Source organism: Macaca mulatta, chromosome 2, assembly GCF_049350105.2.
Source record: "Macaca mulatta isolate MMU2019108-1 chromosome 2, T2T-MMU8v2.0, whole genome shotgun sequence".
Classification (NCBI taxonomy): Eukaryota; Metazoa; Chordata; class Mammalia; order Primates; family Cercopithecidae; genus Macaca; species Macaca mulatta.
Window position 1 is genome coordinate 81,871,781 of NC_133407.1, and position 20,422 is coordinate 81,892,202.

The 20,422-nt window shown below is 39.5% G+C and overlaps 1 protein-coding gene and 2 non-coding genes across 41 annotated transcripts in view; 2 read left to right on the forward strand and 1 right to left on the reverse strand.

The window, feature by feature from the left end:
* Window positions 1-20,422, reverse strand: part of PHC3 (polyhomeotic homolog 3) — a 104,396-nt gene that overhangs the window by 72,268 nt on the left and 11,706 nt on the right. For 21 of the 39 annotated variants that reach the window (XR_013413632.1, XR_013413631.1, XR_013413636.1 and 18 more), the window contains exon 5: window positions 484-642. The exons of the other annotated variants lie outside the window; for them this stretch is intronic. Coding sequence is in view for 6 of the 21 variants with exons in the window: in XM_001090096.5 (XP_001090096.3) it covers window positions 484-642 (159 nt within the window). In the remaining 15 variants the exon portion in view is untranslated. The remainder of the gene's footprint in view (window positions 1-483; window positions 643-20,422) is intronic. 39 annotated transcript variants of the gene reach the window in all.
* LOC114676510 (U6 spliceosomal RNA) lies at window positions 1,239-1,345 on the forward strand. Its single transcript, XR_003727581.1, has one exon. It is a non-coding gene; the product is annotated as a U6 spliceosomal RNA (small nuclear RNA).
* On the forward strand, window positions 11,638-11,699 carry LOC114676559 (U7 small nuclear RNA). Its single transcript, XR_003727615.2, has one exon. It is a non-coding gene; the product is annotated as a U7 small nuclear RNA (small nuclear RNA).

Here is a 20,422-nt window from a genome sequence, read left to right on the forward strand (position 1 = left end):
TGGAACTCCAATATAGAATTCAGAAAATCCTAGGATACAAATTCTAACTTTAACAACGAAGTTTTTTTAACATTTCTATTTCACTAAATCTAAGTTGTCAAAAATAGGCAATGATTTCATGGACCACTGTAAGTACCAAGATGCCATCAGTCATAAAATGCATCCCAATTTCAGAGATGTTAAAATATGAAAAAAAGGTTTCCGATGAATTTGATATTAAAAAATAATCATTCTTATGCTACTGAATCTCTATTAGCTTTGCAACGTGATAATTACTATTTGATACCAAGAAGATTTATTAATTAAAAGTAGAATCTTTCATGACATAATATACAAGAGCTGAAGGCACGCTCGCATGCACACACACACACACAATTAAACATTTCTTAAATATTAAAAATACCTCTTATTGTATCAAATCAAGAAACATTTTGATCTCTCAAGTCCTTAAACACTGAAAAAATTTGGTAGCTCATATCTTACCATTTGAGCTCGGAGATACATTTGAGCTTGGCTTGCCGTTAGGGTAGGGGAAGTACTCCCTAGTAACATAGTCTGTTGGGTAATACTGCCGCTGGTAGAACTGGAAGCCTGGGAACGGCTTATTAACTGTGCAGGTGTAGGAGAAGTGGAGAGGTTGATCTAAGGAAGAAAACATATTAGGTCATAGGCTTCCATTTCTTGCTCCATGTTACTGAATTTCACACCGAGCTGCAGTCAGGCAATCAATGGTATAAACTATGGCTAAGGAACCCAAAGGAGAAGCCTTTATCTGTGACAGACCCCCTCAACTCTTTGGGCAATTATTTGCACATATGCAAACAATGGCATGGATTGGTTAGTAATCAGGGCAATTTTTATTTTAGATGGAGTTTCCCTCTTGTTGCCCAGGCTGGAGTGCAATTGTGTGATTTTGGTTCACCACAACCTCCACCTCCGGGGTTCAAGTGATTCTCCTGCCTCAGGCTCCCAAGTAGTTGGGATTGCAGGCATGCACCAGCCACCATGCCTGGCTAATTTTGTATTTTTACTAGAGACAGGGGTTCTCCATGTTGGTCAGGCTGATCTCGAACTCCTGACCTCAGGTTATCCACCCGCCTCAGCCTCCCAAAGTGCTAGGATTACAGGCGTGAGCCACCGCACCCAGCCACAATTTTTAAGGATAGCTACAATGTGTTTCAATAAGATTTCTAGCATCTTAAAATATCATTTCCACTACCTCCTAAAAATTAGGGCCAGTGCTCACTTCCGCAGCATAAACACTAAAATTGGAACAATATAGAGAAAATTAGCATGGCTCCTGCCCAAAAATAACATACAAATTCATGAAGCTTTCCATTAGTTTTAATAGAGGATTTTGTATGTTCTCAACACTAAGAAATGATCAATGTTTGAGGCGATGAATATGCTAGTTACTCCGATTTGATCACTATACACGGAATACACGTATTCAAGTATCACCCTGTATCCCATAAATATATATATAGTTATTATGTGTCAATTAAAAATAAAAAATAGAGCTAATGTTTCATTTTAATATTCCACATAACTTAAAACATTCTAATCAACAGTTTATTTTGTCACATTCTGAGGAGTTTGTGAACAAAAATTATAACACAGATAATCCATTCACATATATAAAGACATACATGTAACACATAACTAGTGTAAAGCTGTAACTCAAAAGCAAGCAGAAGAAAATACAATTGCTACTACCTCAAATAGATGGAAAAATCCTGAATATTGGCTACAAAATTAAATTATAAACACTAAAGTTTAAAACCTCTGTTAAAGAATAAACTAGTGCATTATTGGCCGGGCGTGGTGGCTACACCTGTAATCCCAGCACTTTGGGAGGCCAAGGCGGGTGGATCATGAGGTCAAGAGATCGAGACCATCCTGCCTAACAAGGCGAAACCCCGCCTCTACTAAAAAAAAAATTTTTTTTTAATTCCAAGCGTGGTGGCGGGCATCTGTAATCCCAGCTACTCGGGAGGCTGAGGCAGGAGAACGGCATGAACCCAGGAGGCGGAGCTTGCAGTGAGCCTAGATTGCACCACGGCACTCCAGCCTGGCTGACAAGAGCGACATTCCATCTTAAAAAAAAAAAAAACCAAAAAACCAACGAACTAGTGCATTGTTAACCTCTAGAAGGATACATAAGAAACTGGTAACTGGTTGTATCTATAAAGGGACATTGGGCTGGGGTGGCTAGGGTAACAGGGAAAAGAAAAAGCATACTCTTTTTTTATCTAACTTTAGACCACATACATATATTACCCATTTTAAAAATAAATAATATTTTTGGCAAGGAGCGGTGGCTCAAGCTTATAATCCCAGCACTTTGGGAGGCTGAGGTGGGCAGATCATGAGGTCAGGAGTTTGAGACCAGCCTGACCAACGTGGTGAAATCCCATCTCTACTAAAAATACAAAAATTAGCCAGGCGTGATGGCACGTGCCTGTAATCCCAGCTACTCAGGTGGCTGAGGCAAGAGAATCACTTGAACCCGGGAGGCAGAGGTTGCAGTGACCCAAGATTGCATCACTGCACTCCAGCCTGGGCGACAGAGCGAGACTGTCTCAGTAGTAGTAGTAGTAGTAGTAGTAGTAGTGGTAGTAGTAGTAATAATAATAATATTTTTAAAGAGAGAATAATATAATCCAACCCCAAATCATTTTTGTGGAACAAAGCAGCGAATACAATTAATAAATATTTTATTAGAAAAAAAGAAATTTTATTGGACTTCTTATTCAAGCAACAAGGCAGACTGGACTAATACATCCATGTGACCAAACAGTATCACTGAAATGCTAGATCAACATGAAAAATTAGAATATACAGCTGAACTCCAAAAGGGAGAGAAAAGCTGGGAGAGGGAAATTCTTGGTGACAGAAAGGAAGAAACTCAAAGCCACAGATGTCACCTCAGCTGACACCAAGGCAGTCTATAATAAGGGTATATTGGGCCTATAGAGCCAGAAGATCCACCTTTGTGCTTATTTCAGGGGAGGGCTACAAGTCAAATCCCTATTTTGAGCCAAAATCCTAAAAAGAGCTGCCCAATATGTAAAAAGGAGCTGGAAAAGCTCCATCCATACATTCTGAGAAACAGCAAAGCAGCTTGCATTTGCTCTGCTCCTAGTGGAGGCAGGGAAAGAAGGCTTACACCAGGTAGGGCTATGGAACCCACATCCATATTCCCTGTATGGTTCCATAACCCAGCCCAAGACATTAACATCTGAACTAACCCAGGACACTTGTTAAACTGAATGGTAACTGGAGGAAGCTGAGTGAAGTCTATATAGGAGGACCTCTCTGTACTACTTTTGCAACTTCCTATGATTTATAGGAATTTAATTTATAATTATTTAAAAATAAAAGTTTAAAAAACTATATAGTAGGCACATGAGAGCTGGTTGTCTGATTCTCTAAATGTATATATATCACATATTATTTTAATACAATATTTAAAGGTATAATTCAATGCATAAATACCACTAATACAATACAGAATTATTCTATAATTTGTTTTGTTTTGTTTCTTGAGACGGAGTCTCGCTCTGTCGCCCAGGCTGGAGTGCACTGGCGCGATCTCGGCTCACTGTAACCTCCACCTCCTGGGTTCACGCCATTCTCCTGCCTCAGTCTCCCAAGTAGCTGGGACTACAGGCGCCCGCCACCATGCCCGGCTAATTTTTTTTTTTTTTTTTTTTTTTTTTTTGTATTTTTAGTAGAGACAGGGTTTCACCGTGTTAGGCAGGACGGTCTCAATCTCCTGACCTCATGATCCATCCGCCTCAGCCTTCCAAAGTGCTGGGATTACAAGCGTGAGCTACTGCACCCGGCCTATTTTGTAATTTGGACCCTACTCCTAACACATCACTGAAACCGCCTTAACAATAGTCACCAACATCTAACTGACAAATTCAGTGGATTCTTTTCAGACCATTCCCTCTCAGTCTTCTTTACCAGCTCTTCTTTTGGACCCACTCCCAAAATGTTAATGCTCTGTTTTTGACACTTTTCCTTTTTTTTTGAGACAGGGTCTCCCTCTGTCACCCAGGCTGGGGTGCAGTGGAGTGATCATGGCTCACTGCAGCCCCAACTTCCTGGACTCAGATGATCCTCCCACCTCAGCCTCCTGAGTAGCTGGGACTACAGGCATGCATCACGACACCCAGCTAATCTTTGTATTTTTTGTAGAGACAGGGTTTCATCATGTTGCCCAAGCTTGTCTCAAACTCCCGGCCTCAAGGGATACCCCCAACTCAGCCTCCCAAAGTGCTGGGATTACCAGCATGAGCCACCGCACCAGGCCACACTTTTCTTCTTGAATTCCTAGATTATTGTATCTACTTCCACGGTTTCAAACAATTCAATCCTGATGACTCTTGATTCTTAACTATAACCCCTTTTTTGAAGTTTCAGATCCAAATACCTACAGAACACATCTTTCTGGGTATCTACTACCAGCTCAAACTTGGCATGCTCAAGCAGCAAACTAATTATTTATTCCTTTTAAAATAGCTTCTCTTCAAATGGCACTGGCATTTTCTAAAATTCTCCAAGACATAGTATCTGAAAGACATCCTGATGCTTCCCTCTCCTTTACCACACACACAAAAATCAGTCATGTGTCTTGTTTCTAATACACCTTTTTGTCTCCTAATTTCCATTTCGATTTTTCATCACTTAGTTTGAGACTTTGGGCCCATGTCATTTCCGGCTTGATTACTTTAATATCTGCAAACTGATACCTCTTACTGGAATCTTGTCCCCTTCTACTTGCCAGATAATCTTTCCCTGATTTTATTAATTACCCATTTAAGAATCTTCTGGATAAAGTTAAACCTTCCCTGACAACCTCTCTAGCATCATCTCCTCCCACTCCACACACAACCTTCCCATTACCCGTAGCAAAGTATCTGTAACATCACGATCTCAGTCCTCTATGGCACTGGCGATAATATTCCTGACTAGATTGAGCATCCCTGCCACCCCTACGCCCCAGCCCATCTGCAGCTACATAGTGAACAACTCGTTCTCAAAACTCACCTGCTCTAATAAGCTTTTTCAGGCATTCCCATATCCCAAAGCAGAACTGACTATTCCCCCTCTTTTTTGCCTAATTGTTACCATCCATATATTTTGGCATATACTTCTATCTCATCCTTCTAAATAATAATTTCTTTAAGGGTGGGGGCCATGTGTTATTCATCTTCATATATCCAGTATCTACAAAATGTCTTTATTCAATAAGTTTATTAAGTTAATTAATGTCATGTTGTTTTAAGGCATATTTCATATTTTAAGGCATATTCATGCAATATTTAATTAAGCTTTGCTCCAGAGATTAAATCACCAACAGGGAAAAACTGGACCTAAGTTTTTCTGACTCGTGTATTTTGGCATCTGGGGTACTTCTGTAATATCCTGATAACTCCCTAATTCATCTCTGCAGTAATAATACGCCTTGGAACTTTTTTTTCAGTTGGTGATTCTTTCGAAAAACAGTAAGAAAGAAGTGTACTCTTGGTAAGGATATTTACACATTCTTTAAAGAAAAATGTAATAAAAGTCTTCTTAAAAAAATAATTGGCTGATAGCTAACAAGCCTGACAGTGCTTTTTAAGGAAGTAGAGCACAAAGTACAAACAGAATGCTTTTATTTTTCTTAAAAAAGAAAAGAGGAAGAAAACTAGCAACCCCCTGACCACCTGTATTCTACTCTAAGTTGTGAGATCAAAGAACAAGTGTTGTGTCTACTTTTAAGTTCCATATAACAAGTAATATTTCAAAAGCAGCTATCTACTAACATCCAACTCATGAAGGCCAACAGATCAGTAGCCACCTCTGCAAGAAGTCCATCTCCCTAGCTAGCCTAACCACAACTAATAAGGCTCTCTTTGTTGCTCTGCTGACCTAAACCAGATGTCCTTACCAATTTCCATTATTTTCTCTGTCAGTTCCATCCCAACACTCCTAATTCCCTTTCACTGAAGACCCTTATCAATCCTGTCACTTCATATCTCAAGTCACACTCCACAAAGAAACTCACTCACTGAGTCTGATTACTGCAAGCTGTCTTCCCACTGACACTAATTCTAAGAGTCACCAGAAAAAAACAAGTCTGCCAGAAAAAGCCACTTAACTCCCAACCACCTGTTAGTGTCCTCAAAAGGAGTTTCCAACGAATTACTACCCATAGCCAAAGTCCATTTGAGAGCTGTTTCTACTGTTTGACTGATCAAAATCCATCAAGTATACCCTAAATAGAGAAATACTTCACATTAAAAGAATGATGTATCTGTATTCAGTGGCATTATAAGATTTTTATGTCCACTGCTGAGTAAAAAGGCAGCAAAATAACATGTAGAGTATCATTCATATAGTTACATACAAATGTATGTATGTGTGTATATGTATCACAAACGTGAAAAACATGTTAAGAAAGATGGCCAGGCACAGTGGCTCATGCCTGTAATCCCAGCACTTTGGGAAGCTGAGACAGGTGGATAGCTTGAGCTCAGGAGTTCGAGACCAGCCTGGTCAACATGGTGAAAACCTGTATCTACCAAAAATACAAAAAATTAGCCAGGCATTGTGGCGCACACCTGTGGTCCCAGCTACTCAGGAGGCTGAGCTGGGAGGATCGCCTGAGCCTGGGAGGCGGAGGTTGCAGTGTGCTGAGATTGCAGCACTGCACTCTAGCCTGGGTGACAGAGTGAGACCCTGTCTCAAAAAAAAAAAGTTAAGAAAAATGACTGCATTGGATATACACACAATAATACATACTCATAACACGATATATGACTAGACTCAATATAGAAACACACACACCCATGCACCACTAACTGTGAGAACAGTCACCAAAATGTCAAAGGTGTATATATAATGCCTTCTAGGAGTAAAATCCAGGATTAATTTTTTTTAAGTTTTTAACTTTTCTATGTAGGTATTAATTTTAGAATCAGAGAGGAAATGCTATTTTGCTCTTTAATGTTTACCTTAGTATATTAATTTGCTTTTATCATGTTAAAGCAGCTTATAAACAGTATCGCCTCATTATTTAGTGGGAACTGCTTTGTGGTACTTCAAATATTAGTAGTGTAAAATACTATACGAAAATTTTATTTTTATTTTATTTTTTTTAAGAAAAGAGATGGGGTCTATGTAGTTCAGGCTGGTCTCAAACTTCTGGGCTCAAGTGATTCTCCCATCTTGGCCTCCCAAACTGCTGGGATTACAGGCGTGAGCCACCATACCTGGCCCTATATGGAATTTTTTTTTCTTGAGATGGAGTCTTGCTCTGCTGCCCAGACTGGAGTGCAGTGGCACAATCTCAGCTCACTGCAACCTCCGCCTCCTGGGTTCAAGTGCTTCTCCTGTTTCAGCCTCCTGAGTATCTGTGACCACAAGCGCCCACCACGACACATGGCTAATTTTTGTATTCTTAGTAGAGACGGGGTTTCGCCATGTTGGCCAGGTCTCAAAATCCCGATCTGAAGTGATCGGCCCGCTTCGGCCTCCCAAAGTGTTGGGATTATAGGCCTGAGCTACTGCGCCCGGTCTTTTAAGTAGTAATAGCTATCCATGAAGAATTTTCTTTTTAAGAGACTACATGTTTTCTTTCTGAGACGGAGTCTTGCTCTGTCACCCAGGCTGGAGTACAGTGGCGCCATCTTGGCTCACTGCAACCTCCGCCTCCCGGGTTCAAGCGATTCTCCTGCCTCAGCCTCCTGAGTAGCTGGGATTACAGGCACTTGCCACCAGGCCCGGCTAATTTTTGTATTTTTAATAGAGACAGGGTTTCACCATGTTGGTCAGGCTGGTCTCGAACTCCTGACCTCGTGATCCCCCCACCTTGGCCTCCCAAAATGCTGGGATTACAGGCGTGAGCCACAGTACCCAGGTGAGACAGCGTGTTTTTAATAAATCAAAGAAATAAAATACCTATCCTATTTATTTTAGAAAAACATTACTTCTACTTTCTGCAATACAAGCTGGTGAAAATAAAACAAACATAAAAAACCTCAGTCTCCCAATGTTTCCAGATTTTGACATCCTAGAAAGAAAAGTTACAATGTCAAAACAATTAAAATATTCGAAATAATTTAAAATGTCCACCAACAGGGATGGTTACATAAAATAAAGTCCATTCACACTGTGCAACCTCACACAGCAGCTTAAGTGAGATTGATCTCTGTCGGCAAACATAGAAAGATCTCAAGACACACTGTTAAGGGAAAAAAACAAAATGCAGAATACCTGTGTTTACAATGTGTAAAAAAGAGTGCTAAATGCATATATGCACACTTCTCTACGACATATATGTCCATAATACATAGAATAAGATCTGGAGGGATATAGAACCAACTAAGAAGATGACTGAAAGGGAAAGGAGGCTTTAGGGAACTTAATACCTTTTTTACTTTTTCTGTACTGTTGGAATATTTTACAAAAATGCAGTAAAGCTGCTTGTGACCATACAGATATTCAGGCTACAGTTTTATCTCACACTAGTATTAGGTTTTGGAAAAGGCTTCTACACCCAACCACTTAAAATTATATTTTAAAGAATCCTTAAAAACAACGAGTTTTGAAGTCTAAAAAAAAAAAACCCTGAAAGAGATAATAAAGGATGAGGACACTAGCAGAACACTGAGAATGACTGATTATAAGCAAATAATCTTCTCTCAGGTAAATTTACATCCCATATATAACATAAATATATCAAATGGATTCTGATATGTGGCTGATGTGATTTGGACATTGTTTGAGAAAACTGTTTTCTCAAACAGTTTTAAGGTTCTTGATCTAAAAACAATCTCACTGACCCACTGAATATGCTCTTAGGAAATTTTTAAGAAGAAAATAACTAAAAATGTATACAAATATATATAATAAAATAGTCAATACAGGTTTACTTATATTAGCAAAAACATGGAAAAATTAAAACCACCAGCAAGAGAAAAGTAGTTTTTAAAAATGGTAGAACATTATACACTCATTAAAAATCATATTTACAACCAATAAATAAAGAAGATAATAAAGAAACAAACCATTTGCTTATCCCTCCTACTAAACCCCATTAAAATAGCAATTAATACAGTAAAAAAGGATTGAGGAACCAGACACATCTAGACTATCGGACATTCCATAAGGTAAGTTGACCTGAGTTCTTCAAATGTCACGGAAGAAAAAAAAGACAGGAAGCCTTTTTTATATTAAAAGGAAAAAAGAGTCTTCAATGCAGTATATGATCCTTTAAAATTAAATACTCAATGGGGGCCAGACATGGTGAGCCTAGATCGCGCCACTGCACTCTAGCCTGGGTGATAGAGACTCTATCTCAACAAAAAATCGAGGCAGGCGAATCACGAGGTCAGAAGTTTGAGACCAGCCTGCCAACATGGTGAAACCCTGTCTCCACCAAAAATACAAAAAATTAGGTGGGCACAGTGGCGGGCGCCTGTAATCCCAGCTACTTGGGAGGCTGAGGCAGGAGAATCGCTTGAACCTGGGTGGCAGAGGTTGCAGTGAGCCAAGAGCATGCCACTGCACTCAAGCCCAGGCGACAGAGTAAGACTCCATCTCAAAAAAAAAGAAAAAAGAAAAAAAGAAAAAGAAAAAAAAATCTGATAGGCCAGGCACGGTGCCTCACACCTGTAATCCCAGCACTCTGGGAGCCTGAAACAGGTGGATCACTTGAGCTCAGGAGTTTGAGACCAGCCTGGGCAACATGGCAAGACCTTGACACTACAGAAAATACACAAATGAGTCAGGTGTGGTGGCGTACGACTAAAATCTCAGCTACTTGAGGGGCTAAGCAGGGAGGATCAATTGAGCCTGGGAGGCAGCAGTTGCAATGAGCCATATTAGCACCACTGCACTCCAGCACGGACAACAAAGTGAGAACCTGTCTTGGAAAAAAAAAAAAAAAAGTGAAAATAAAAGTAAAATAAAATCTGACAAATAGCATAACAGAGATCCAAAGAATTTTATCCATAATAGAAAAACAGAATATTAGTTTGAAAGAACAATGAGAAAACAAGAAAATGCTCTGAGAAATTAGAAATATAGTGGCTGAACCAAAAATTTTTTTTAAAAAGTCAAAGAAAGAGCTAAAAGAAAAAGTTGAGGAAATATCCCACACACACACAAAAAGACAGTAAGTGAAAAGGTAAACAAGATAAAGGATCAATCCAGAAAGGTCAACATTCAACCAAGAGCTCCAGAAAGAGAGAACAGAGAAAACAGAAAATTAATTTCTCATGGATTTGTTTAGTTTCACATATATGATCATTAAAGAACAAAATTAACTTCTTGCAAATTTGTTTAGTTTCACATACATGATCATTAAAAACCTAGTTTCACACTGAGAGGGCCCAACAGGTGTCCTACACAATGACATCTAGACATATTCCCATGAAACTACAAAATAAAAAACTTAAGCAAACAGGCAAATCTCAAAGATTCTGGAAAGGAAGAACAGGCAGTTACCCCAGAAGAACGATAATGAAACTAACAACAGCCTTTTCTTCAGCAATACTAAAATTTTGAAAAAAAATTTGCTTTCAAATTTCCTGAGAAAAACTATTTTCAATATAGAATTCATGTAGAGATAATTATAAAAAAGAAGAGGTAATTTTCAGGCCCACAAATATTTAGTTTTTCTTCCACATAGCCTTTAAAAGAAAGTTATAAGATACTCCAGCAAAACAAAATTCTTATCATACTGTCCTTTGACTATTTACTTGTCTGTATCCTCGTTATACTCTAAAACTTTTGTTCACTTTCAATCCTCGGCAACTGACACCAAGTAGGCACTCAATAAAAAATACTGGCATAGATTGTCCTCAGGAATGTGGAAGACTAACACAGAACCCCACGTAGTAATGAATCTCTGAATCTAACCTCTCCTGTTTCAGGATCATGATCTCATGGTGAGACCTCTTCTCTGCAAACTCTACCTGTTTTAAAAGTTTAGCATTCCTCAGCTACTGTAATACAATCCCCAAAGATCTTTCTGTTAACTCCTATGACATTTATAACTTGATTATATACTATTATATCATGTACTGTTTGATATATCTAAGCATAGTTCTTCAAATGCATACTCCCTGAGGGAAGAAACTTTGACTTACATATACCACCAGAGCAAGCAGCACGACGTTGGACAATAGATATATTTGCTGTAACAGGCAACCAAAGAATCTCATTACAGGGGTCAGGATTAGAAACTCTTCTATAACCCAATCTCAGGCAATTAGAATATATCCTAAAATAATTCTCTGCATTGCAATAATCAAGAATTAACATTAGGTCGGCACGGTGGCTCACACCTGTAATCCTAGCACTTTGTGAGGCCAAAATGGGCAGATCACCTGAGGTCAGGAGTTTGAGACCAGCCTGGGCAACATAGTGAAACCCTGTCTCTACTGAAAATACTAAAAAAAACTAGCTGGGTGTGGTGGTGGGTAACCTGTAATCCCAGTTACCCAGAAGGCTGAGGCAGGAAATCGCTGGAACCCAGGAAGCACATGTTCTAGTGAGCCAAGATCATGCCACTGCACTACAGACTGGGTGACAGAGTGAGACAGTCTCAAAAAACAAAAAAAGAGTTAACATTAATAGTGTTACAGTTCTTTTAGAATTTATCTACCAGGCTTTCTGCTTTTTGCTGGAAAGCCTATAAAAAAACAAACATGCAAAAAGAACATTAATATCATTGCATATTCTAGCTGATACTTATTACCTACCATACATCTTTCAACAAGTATTTATTAAGTACCTACTATGTGATGGGCATGTGTATTTTTATAACACATATGAACTATTTAAGAAACCCTCACATAATCCTAGATTAACATCTAAACATGAAAAAGTTCTCAAACTTTTTTCTTATTAATAAACACAGTCTTATTCAGAACTTGAGATTCAAACAGATCACAGAACTGCTCTGGCTGGCTAAAGCTTACGTAAGATAAGGCCCAGACCCCAGTCTATCACGTCAGTCTATGGAGGCTGCCATAATAAAACACCACACACTGAGTCACTTAAACCAGTGGTCCCCAAAGTTTTTGGCACCAGGGATTGGTTTCATGGAAGACAATTTTTCCACAGACAGGGTGGGGAAAATGGGTTTTGGGATGAAACTGTTCCATCTCAGATCATCAGGCATTAGATTTTCAAACCTAGATCCCTCACATGTGCAGTTCACAATAGGGTTCACGCTCCTGTGAGAATCTAATGCTGCCGCTGATCTGACAGGAGGTGGAGTTCAGGCGATAATACTTGCTCACCCACCACTCACCTCCTGCTGTGAGGCCCAGTTCCTAACAGGCCACAAAGCAGTACCGGTCCATGGCCTGACCCCTGACTTAAACAACAGGAATTTATTTTGCACACTTTCAGAGGCTGGGAAGTCCAAAATTAAGGTGCCCACAGATTGTTTCTGGTGTGGGCTCTCCTCCTGGCTTGCAGACTGCCACCTTCTCACTGTGTCCTCACATAGAGAAATTGCTAGTGTCTCTTCTTCTTTTATAAGAAACCGATTCTATCAGATCAGGGCTCCACTTTTATGACTTCCTTTAACTTATATCACATCCCTAAAGGTCCTATCTCTAATACAGTCCGAGTTAGGCTTCAACATATGAATATGGGGGACATAATTCAGTCCATAGCATCATTTCCTGAACTTTCTCTATGATACAGATCCAAGGATATCAGGATGAAAAGACTAAAACCATTTAATTAGACGATTTAATTTTACAGAAAATTGGCAGGCAGGGAGGTTAAATGACTTAGTTAAGTCACATTAACAGTCAGTCACAGAATTTAAGATTAGAACCCAAGACCCTCATCTCCTCCATTCTACCCAACTTTCTCTCATCACACCATGAACAGTAGTGAAGTCATCAAGTACTCGTGTGACATGAACATTCAAGGAGCTGCATGAGACATCATTAATCATGAAACCTCCCACATGAACTCCAAACTCACATAACCAATGCCTACTCAATACTACAGGTGGGTGTCTAATACACATCATAAACTTAACATGTCCAAAATCAAACTCCTAATTGTCTTCTCCAATACCTCCTTTAGCTCCCAATCTTTCCAGATGCTTCAGCCAAAATACTATGGAGTCACCCTTGACTCCTCACATCTTTTATTCAATGCATCAGCGTATCTTGTGTTAGCTCTCCTTTCAAAACATATCCAAACTTCTATAATTAAATGTTAAAAAAAATTCAAAATCTGGCTAACCACTTTTCACCACCTCTAATATCAACATCATGATCCAAACTGCCAATATCTTTCCATTTGAATTATTACAAGAACATTTAACTCCATGCTTCTATCTTTGGCCCCTAGAACCTACTCTCAAAAACCAATTTGAGATCATGTTACTTCCATACCAGAACAGTTCTCCAATAGTTTCCCAACTCATACTTACTAAAATCCAAAGGTCTTATAATTTCCTCATGATTAGGATTACAATTACCTCTCTGATGTCAACTCTAAACCACACTCCCACTCTCTCATTCCACTCCAGCCACACTGTCCTCCTTTCTGTTCCCTGTGCATATCTGCCCTCCTCACCGTCCTTAAAAAGGCCACCTTTATTAACAAGGCTTTCCCTGACCATCATAATTAAAATGGCATATTCCCTCAGCCCATTCCCTTTCCTTGATTTTTCTCTCTCACTTACCATCATCTGACATACTATGTACTTGTTTAATGTTCATCTATCCCTAGCTCCATGAGGAAAGAGATTTGTTTGTTGTGTTACTGTATCCTCAGCACCTAGAAGAGGATTTGGCAAATATTAAATGCTCAATAAATATCTGATGACTGAATGAGTGAATGCATGAATGAATAAAGTCATAAAACTGGGCTTCAAAAGCTCATCTTGTCTAGCATCGTAATTAGAAAGCCATAAATAAAAAAACAAGTTTTTTCTCTTTCTGACAGAATAGTACAGTGAGTTGAAGTCAAAATATCAGGGATTAATGTAGTTATAGGGCCAAATGCAACAAGGAAAGAGAATGACATATACATAGCTCTTAAGTCACTCAGAGACTTATGATTGTAGTTTTCAGCCACATAATCCTTTCCAGCTGAAAATGCCCAAATATTTAGTAAAGCAAGTGTGTATGTGTGCGCGTGCGCGTGTGTGTGTGTCTGATAGCACTGTCTTCACATGAAAACAAACAAAATTAACTATAAGCTTATTTATATTTATGTATAGAAATGCATAGTCAGCCGGGCATGGTGGCTCACACCCGTAATCCCAGAACTTTGGGAGGCCGAAGCAGGCAGATCACCTGAGGTCAGGAGTTCAAGACCAGCCTGGCCAACATGGTGAAACCCTGTCTCTACGAAAAATACAAAAATTAGCCAGGCTTGGTGGCGGGCACCTGTAATCCCAGCTATTCAGGAGGTTGAAGCACAAGAATTTCTTGAATCCAGGAAGTGGAGGTTGCAGTGAGTTGAGATCGTGCCACTGCACTCCAGCCTGGGTAACAGCGCAAGACTCCATCAAAAAAAAAAAAAAAAAAAAGGAAGGCAGGAAGGCAGGCAGGAAGGCAGGCAGGCAGGCAAGGAGGCAGGCAGGCAGGTATAGTAATAATATAGGAAAGCAGGCCAGGCACAGTGGCTCACACCTATAATCCCAGCATTTTGGGAGGCTGAGGCAGGACTGCTTGAGACCAGGAGTTCAAGACCAGCCAGAGGAACACGGTGAGATCCCTTCTCTATAAAAAAAAAACAAACAAAAATAGCTGGGTGTGGAGGCATGCACCCGTAGTCCCAACTACTCAGTAGGCTGAGGCAGGAGAATTGCTTGAGAATTTGAGGCTGCAGTGAGCTATGATCATGCCACTGTACTCCGGCTGGGGCAATAGAGTGAGATAGTATCTCCTAATCAAAAAAAAAAAAAAAAAAAGTAAAAAATAAAACATATAGGAAACCTTTAAACAAAACTTTGTCAGAGAAAATGGGATTACTGAAGGGAGGTAGTCACTTTTACTCTATACATTTGTGTTATCTATTCCTTAGGCAACAATAGTTTGTTCAATTTTATTTAGACAATATAAAAATTAACAAAGTAAAGCTCTTCAACCTCCTCCTCAGAGATGACCACTAATAACAGTTTGTTGTGTACCATTACAGATCTTCTGCTTGCATAATCAAATGGACACATGCAAATAACTTTTAAAAAATTAGTTAAATGACAAGATTTCTGCTTCCAAAAAAATGGAGTAGACATACTTTTCCCTATTCCTCCTGCCAAGAACAACTAAAAACTCTTATGTTACATATAAAATAAACCTAAGAAGACCCCAAAAGGTAGAGGAAAAAATACACAGACTGGCTAGAGACCTCAGGATCGAGTACACAACATGGTAATGAATTCTCTGGGTTTTCATTTTACCTCTTATAACCCACACTTGGAGGGTGGAAATGAAGAAGTCAATAACCCAGAAACACCACAGGCACAAACAGAAATCCCCAACAAAAGCCTGCTCTTTCTAACCAAAGGACCAGGAAAGGGACAGTCTTGCAACACAGAAAAGTTTTAGACAATAATTACTCTACTCCAACCAAACACTAAAAAAACTGTGACCCCACCCATGTCTGCAAAGAACCTGATTTTCCAACTCCCTCAACCCCTCCAACAGGTTCATCTCAGAGAAGGCCATATAGAGAACAGGACTTTCATCCTAGCCAGGTGATGATAAACCACCACCACCACACCCATGCACCCTGCAGTCTCAGTGGAGACCATGTGGGGAGAGTAAAAGGTACTCCCATTCCTTCTAGCCAGAGAGGCTTCAGTAAAGGCCTAGTGAGGAGCCAGAACTCCCACCCCAGCTTAGCAATTAAGAGGAACATCCCTTCAAGTGTCAATGGAGGCTAACTGGGGAATCTGTACTTGTACCCCCTGTATTTCATGCCATATGGGGACTCACACTTGCACCCTCATACTGCATGAAGAAGGCAGCACACTCTCCCACTGGGAAACAGCCAAAATAAAAAGGTCAAATAGGATCACTAGTCACACAACATAATACTAAGAACATCCAAGTTTCAATAAAAAATCACTCATCACATCCAGAACCAGGAAAACCTCAAAATGAATGAAAAAGACAATCAATAGAAGCCAATACCTAGATAACAAAGATACCAGAATTACATGATGAAGGCTGGGCATAGTGGCTCACACCTGTAATCCCAGCACTTCGGGATGCTGATCACCTGAGGTCAGGAGTTTAAGACTGGCCTGGCCAAAACGGAGAAACCCCGTGTCTACTAAAAATAAAAAAATTAGCCGGGCATGGTGGTAAACGCCTGTAATTCCAGCTACTTGGGAGGGTGAGGCATGAGAACTGCTTGAACCCAGGAGGTGGAGGTTACAGTGAGCCAAGATCATGCCACTGTACTCCAGTCTGAGTGACAGAGTGAGACCTTGTCTCAAAAAAAAAAAAAAAAGAATTATATGACAAAGCAGCCATCATAAAAATGCTTCAAAGAAGTCAGGCCCAGTAGCATGCATCTATAGTTCCAGCTACTTAGGAAGCCAAGACAGGAGGATCACCTGAGCCCAGGTGTTGGAGGCCAGCCTGGACAACATAGTGAGACCCCATCTCTTAAAAAAATAATGGTTCAAATAAGCAACAACGAGCATACCTAAAACAAATTTTTAAAAAAAGAGAAAAAAAAGGTCTCCCTAAAGAAACAGAAGACATAAAGAAGAACCAAATAATAATTTTATATTTTTATTTTTGAGATGGAATCTCGCTCTACCACCCAGGATGGAGTGCAGCGGCGTGATTTCGGCTCACTGCAACCTCTGCCTCCCGGGTTCAAGCGATTCTCCTGCCTCAGCCTCCCAAGTAGCTGGAATTACAGGCACATGCCACCAGGGCTGGCTTATTTTTGTATTTTTAATAGAGATAGGGTTTCACACATTGGCCAGGCTGGTCTTGAACTCCTGACCTCAAGTGATCTGCCTGCCTCAGCCTCCCAAAAAGCTGGGATTACAGGCATGAGCCACTGCGCCTGGCCCCAATTAATTTTAGACTGCAAACAGAACCACCAAAATAAATAAGTTAAACAAGCTTACACAATGCATTCTTGCTTTTTACACTCAATACATAATGAAAATCCAAGTCTCTCTGTAGACAAATATACAGTACTTTTTAGTAGCTATAGTATTCTACCGTAGGAATTAACTATCATTTATTTAACTAATCCTCAATTAATGGGCATTTATATTATTTATAATTTTTCACGATTATATATCATGCATATGGGCATAATTATCTAGGTCATTTTTAATTATGTCACTAAAAGTGAGAGTGCTATTATGAAAGGGTACGCACAGATTCTTTTGGCTTTTTTTGAAACAGGGTCTCATACTGTTGCCCAGGCTAGAGTGCAGTGGCACAATTATAGCTCACTATAGCCTCAAACTCCTAGGTTCAAGCAATCCTCCTGCCTCAGTCTCTTGAGCAGCTGGGACTACAGGCACACGCCACCACACCTGGCTAATTTCTTTTTATTAGATGGGGTCTATGTTGCCCAGGCTGGTCTCAAGCTGCTAGACTCAAGTGATCCCCCCACCTCAGCCTCCCAAAGCACTAGGATTACAAGCATTAGCCACCATTCTCAGCAAGGGCATGTACATTTTAAAGTTTAACACACACTGCCAAATAACCCTCCAAAAGAGTTGCACCAATCTATATTCCCACTAATAGTGTATGAGTATACCTACTTTTTCACATTCTTGCCAACAATAGGTATTGTGTAAACGTTTTTCCTTGTTTTCTAGTTTGACAGATGAAAACAGTACTTCATTGTTATTTGTACATATATTTCTATTTTTTTAGACAGGGTTTGCTCTATCACCCAGGCTGAAGTGTAGTGGTGCGATCTCAGCTCACGGCAGCCTTGACTTCCTGGGCTCAAGTAAGCCTCCCACCTCAGCCTCCAAAGCAGCTGGAACTACAGGCGCTTATCACAACATCCAGCTAATTTTTTTTATTGTATTTTGCTTGTAGAGATGGGGTATCATCTGCCTGCCTTGGGCTCCCAAAGTGCTGGGATTACAGGCATAAGCCAACATGCCCAGCCTTTTTACATACATTTATTATTGATATGTTAAATGTATTTTCATGTGTTTAGAAGTCAAAACATAGCCGTGCACAGTAGCTCATGCCTGTAATCCCAGCACTTTAGGAGGCCTAGGCGGGCAGATCACTTCAGGTCAGGAGTTCGAGAACAGCCTGGCCAACATGGCAAAACCCCATCTCTGCTTAAAATACAAAAATTAGCCAGGCATGGTGGCATATGCCTGTAGTCCCAGCTGCTTGGGAGGCTGAGGCAGAAGAATCGCTTGAACCCAAGAGGAGGAGGTTGCAATGAGCCAAGATTGCACCACTGCACTCCAGCCCGGGAGACAGAGCAACGCTCCATCTCAAAAAAAAAAAATAGTCTTTCTTTTAAAAATTACCAACTAAGATCTTCTGTGAATTCTCACTGTTTATCTTACTAATATAACAGTCTTTGGTATTTTAGAAATATTATCAGCCAGGTGTAGTGGCTCATGCCTATACCACATAATCCCAGCACTTTGTGACCTGTGGTTGGAGGATCACTTGAGCTCAGGAGTTCGAGACTAGTCTGACTGGGGAACACAGAGAGACCTCATCTCTAGTAAAAATTTTAAAACTTAGCCAGGCGTACTGGTGTGCGCCTGTAGTCCCAGCTACTCAGCAGTCTGAGGTAGAAGGATCACTTGAGCCTGGGAGATGGAGGTGGTAGTGAGTTATGATTGTGCCACTGCACTCCAGCCTCAGAGGAAGACTCTGTCTCAAAAAAAGAAAAGAAAAGAAAAAAAGGCTAAAATTCTGTCTTCCTTTTTGAAAAAAAATTAAAGTGAAAAAGAGAAGAAATATTACCCATTTATGCAAACATATTTTCTCCCATTTTGTTTTCACTTTGCTTATGCTGTTTTTTTGGTAGCAGTAAAATTTTTAGTTGGTTTAACTTCCATTTTAAAATTTAACTAAATCTTTGCCCCATTGAAGTTGAAATACTAAAGACATAAACCTAAAGGCTCAGTCCAAATTAGTTTCAAAGCCAAACAATCATAAAATCACCCCTCCACTACTGACAATTATTTAGAATTAGTCATGATTCTAATTAAAGAAAAGAATGCAGGTACCCACTAGTTCCCTATACATTCAATTAACAATAGTCTACTCTCCAAACCACATATAGATGGAGTATCTGTTATATGAAATCTTTGGGACCAGAAGTGTTTCGTATTTTCTTTGTTTTGGTTTTTCAGATTTTTGAAAGATACAAAGTGGTTTAACATGCCAAAATTAAAAATCCAAAATCCAAAATGTTCCAATGGACACTCCCCCTTTGAGAGTCATGTTGGTGTGCAAAAATTTCAGATTTTAGAGCATTTCAGGTTTTCACATTAGGAACAGTCGGTAGGTACACAGTTCCCCCAGGTGGTATGATTGGACTTTTGACTTGATTTTTTAAATAATATTCCATTTCCCCATTGGGATCCCACTTCTACTCTAAGCCCCAACTACCCAGTTGGTTATTTGACAGCCCTTTTTTCTTCTGGAGAATGGACCCTTTCCCATGGCTTCACTGTTATCTGGAAACCTAACTCAAGATAACCAAAACTCTGAAAACTACTAGTCTGCTACCTGATGGCTCATTATCATCACCACTTGAGATTTCTATTACCACGTTCCACCCCCTTTTTGGATATTGATCTAAACTTACTAAGTTACCTTGGGCAGTATAATTTTTACTGCTAGTCAAATTACGTGAGCAGAAGCTCACAAAGGATACTAAATAAAGCAAATGTAATGTTTTATTCCTTTATTTTACTGGGAATCTGTTCTTCCTACTTATCTTCTCCCACCAGCCATTTACAGCTTTTGGCATACTTCATGGTATAATACTGCTGGTTTATGACAAGTATCATTAACAATGTCATACATATAATAACAACCACTATAATTCTAACTTCTGTGAATGTCACATACATAAAGCCATAATGAAAGAAAACAGTTTAAAAAGATACCTTTTAATAACATGAAGGAAAAAAAATCAAAATAACATATCTATACAAATATATCCTATCATTATTCCAGTATTTTGCAGAATAAAGAATTTGTCTATATAATTCCCTTTAGTAGCCCACAAAATGTTTACCACTCCTTTCCCACTACCATTGTATTAATTAAAGACATCTGATGTCAATGACCAAACTACAGTATTAATGCTTAGAGCTAGGTTACATTACTTAACTTTTTCATTTTCTTTAACATCTTCAAGTCATAGGTAACTTTTTAATCTAATCTTGTTCCTACTCCAG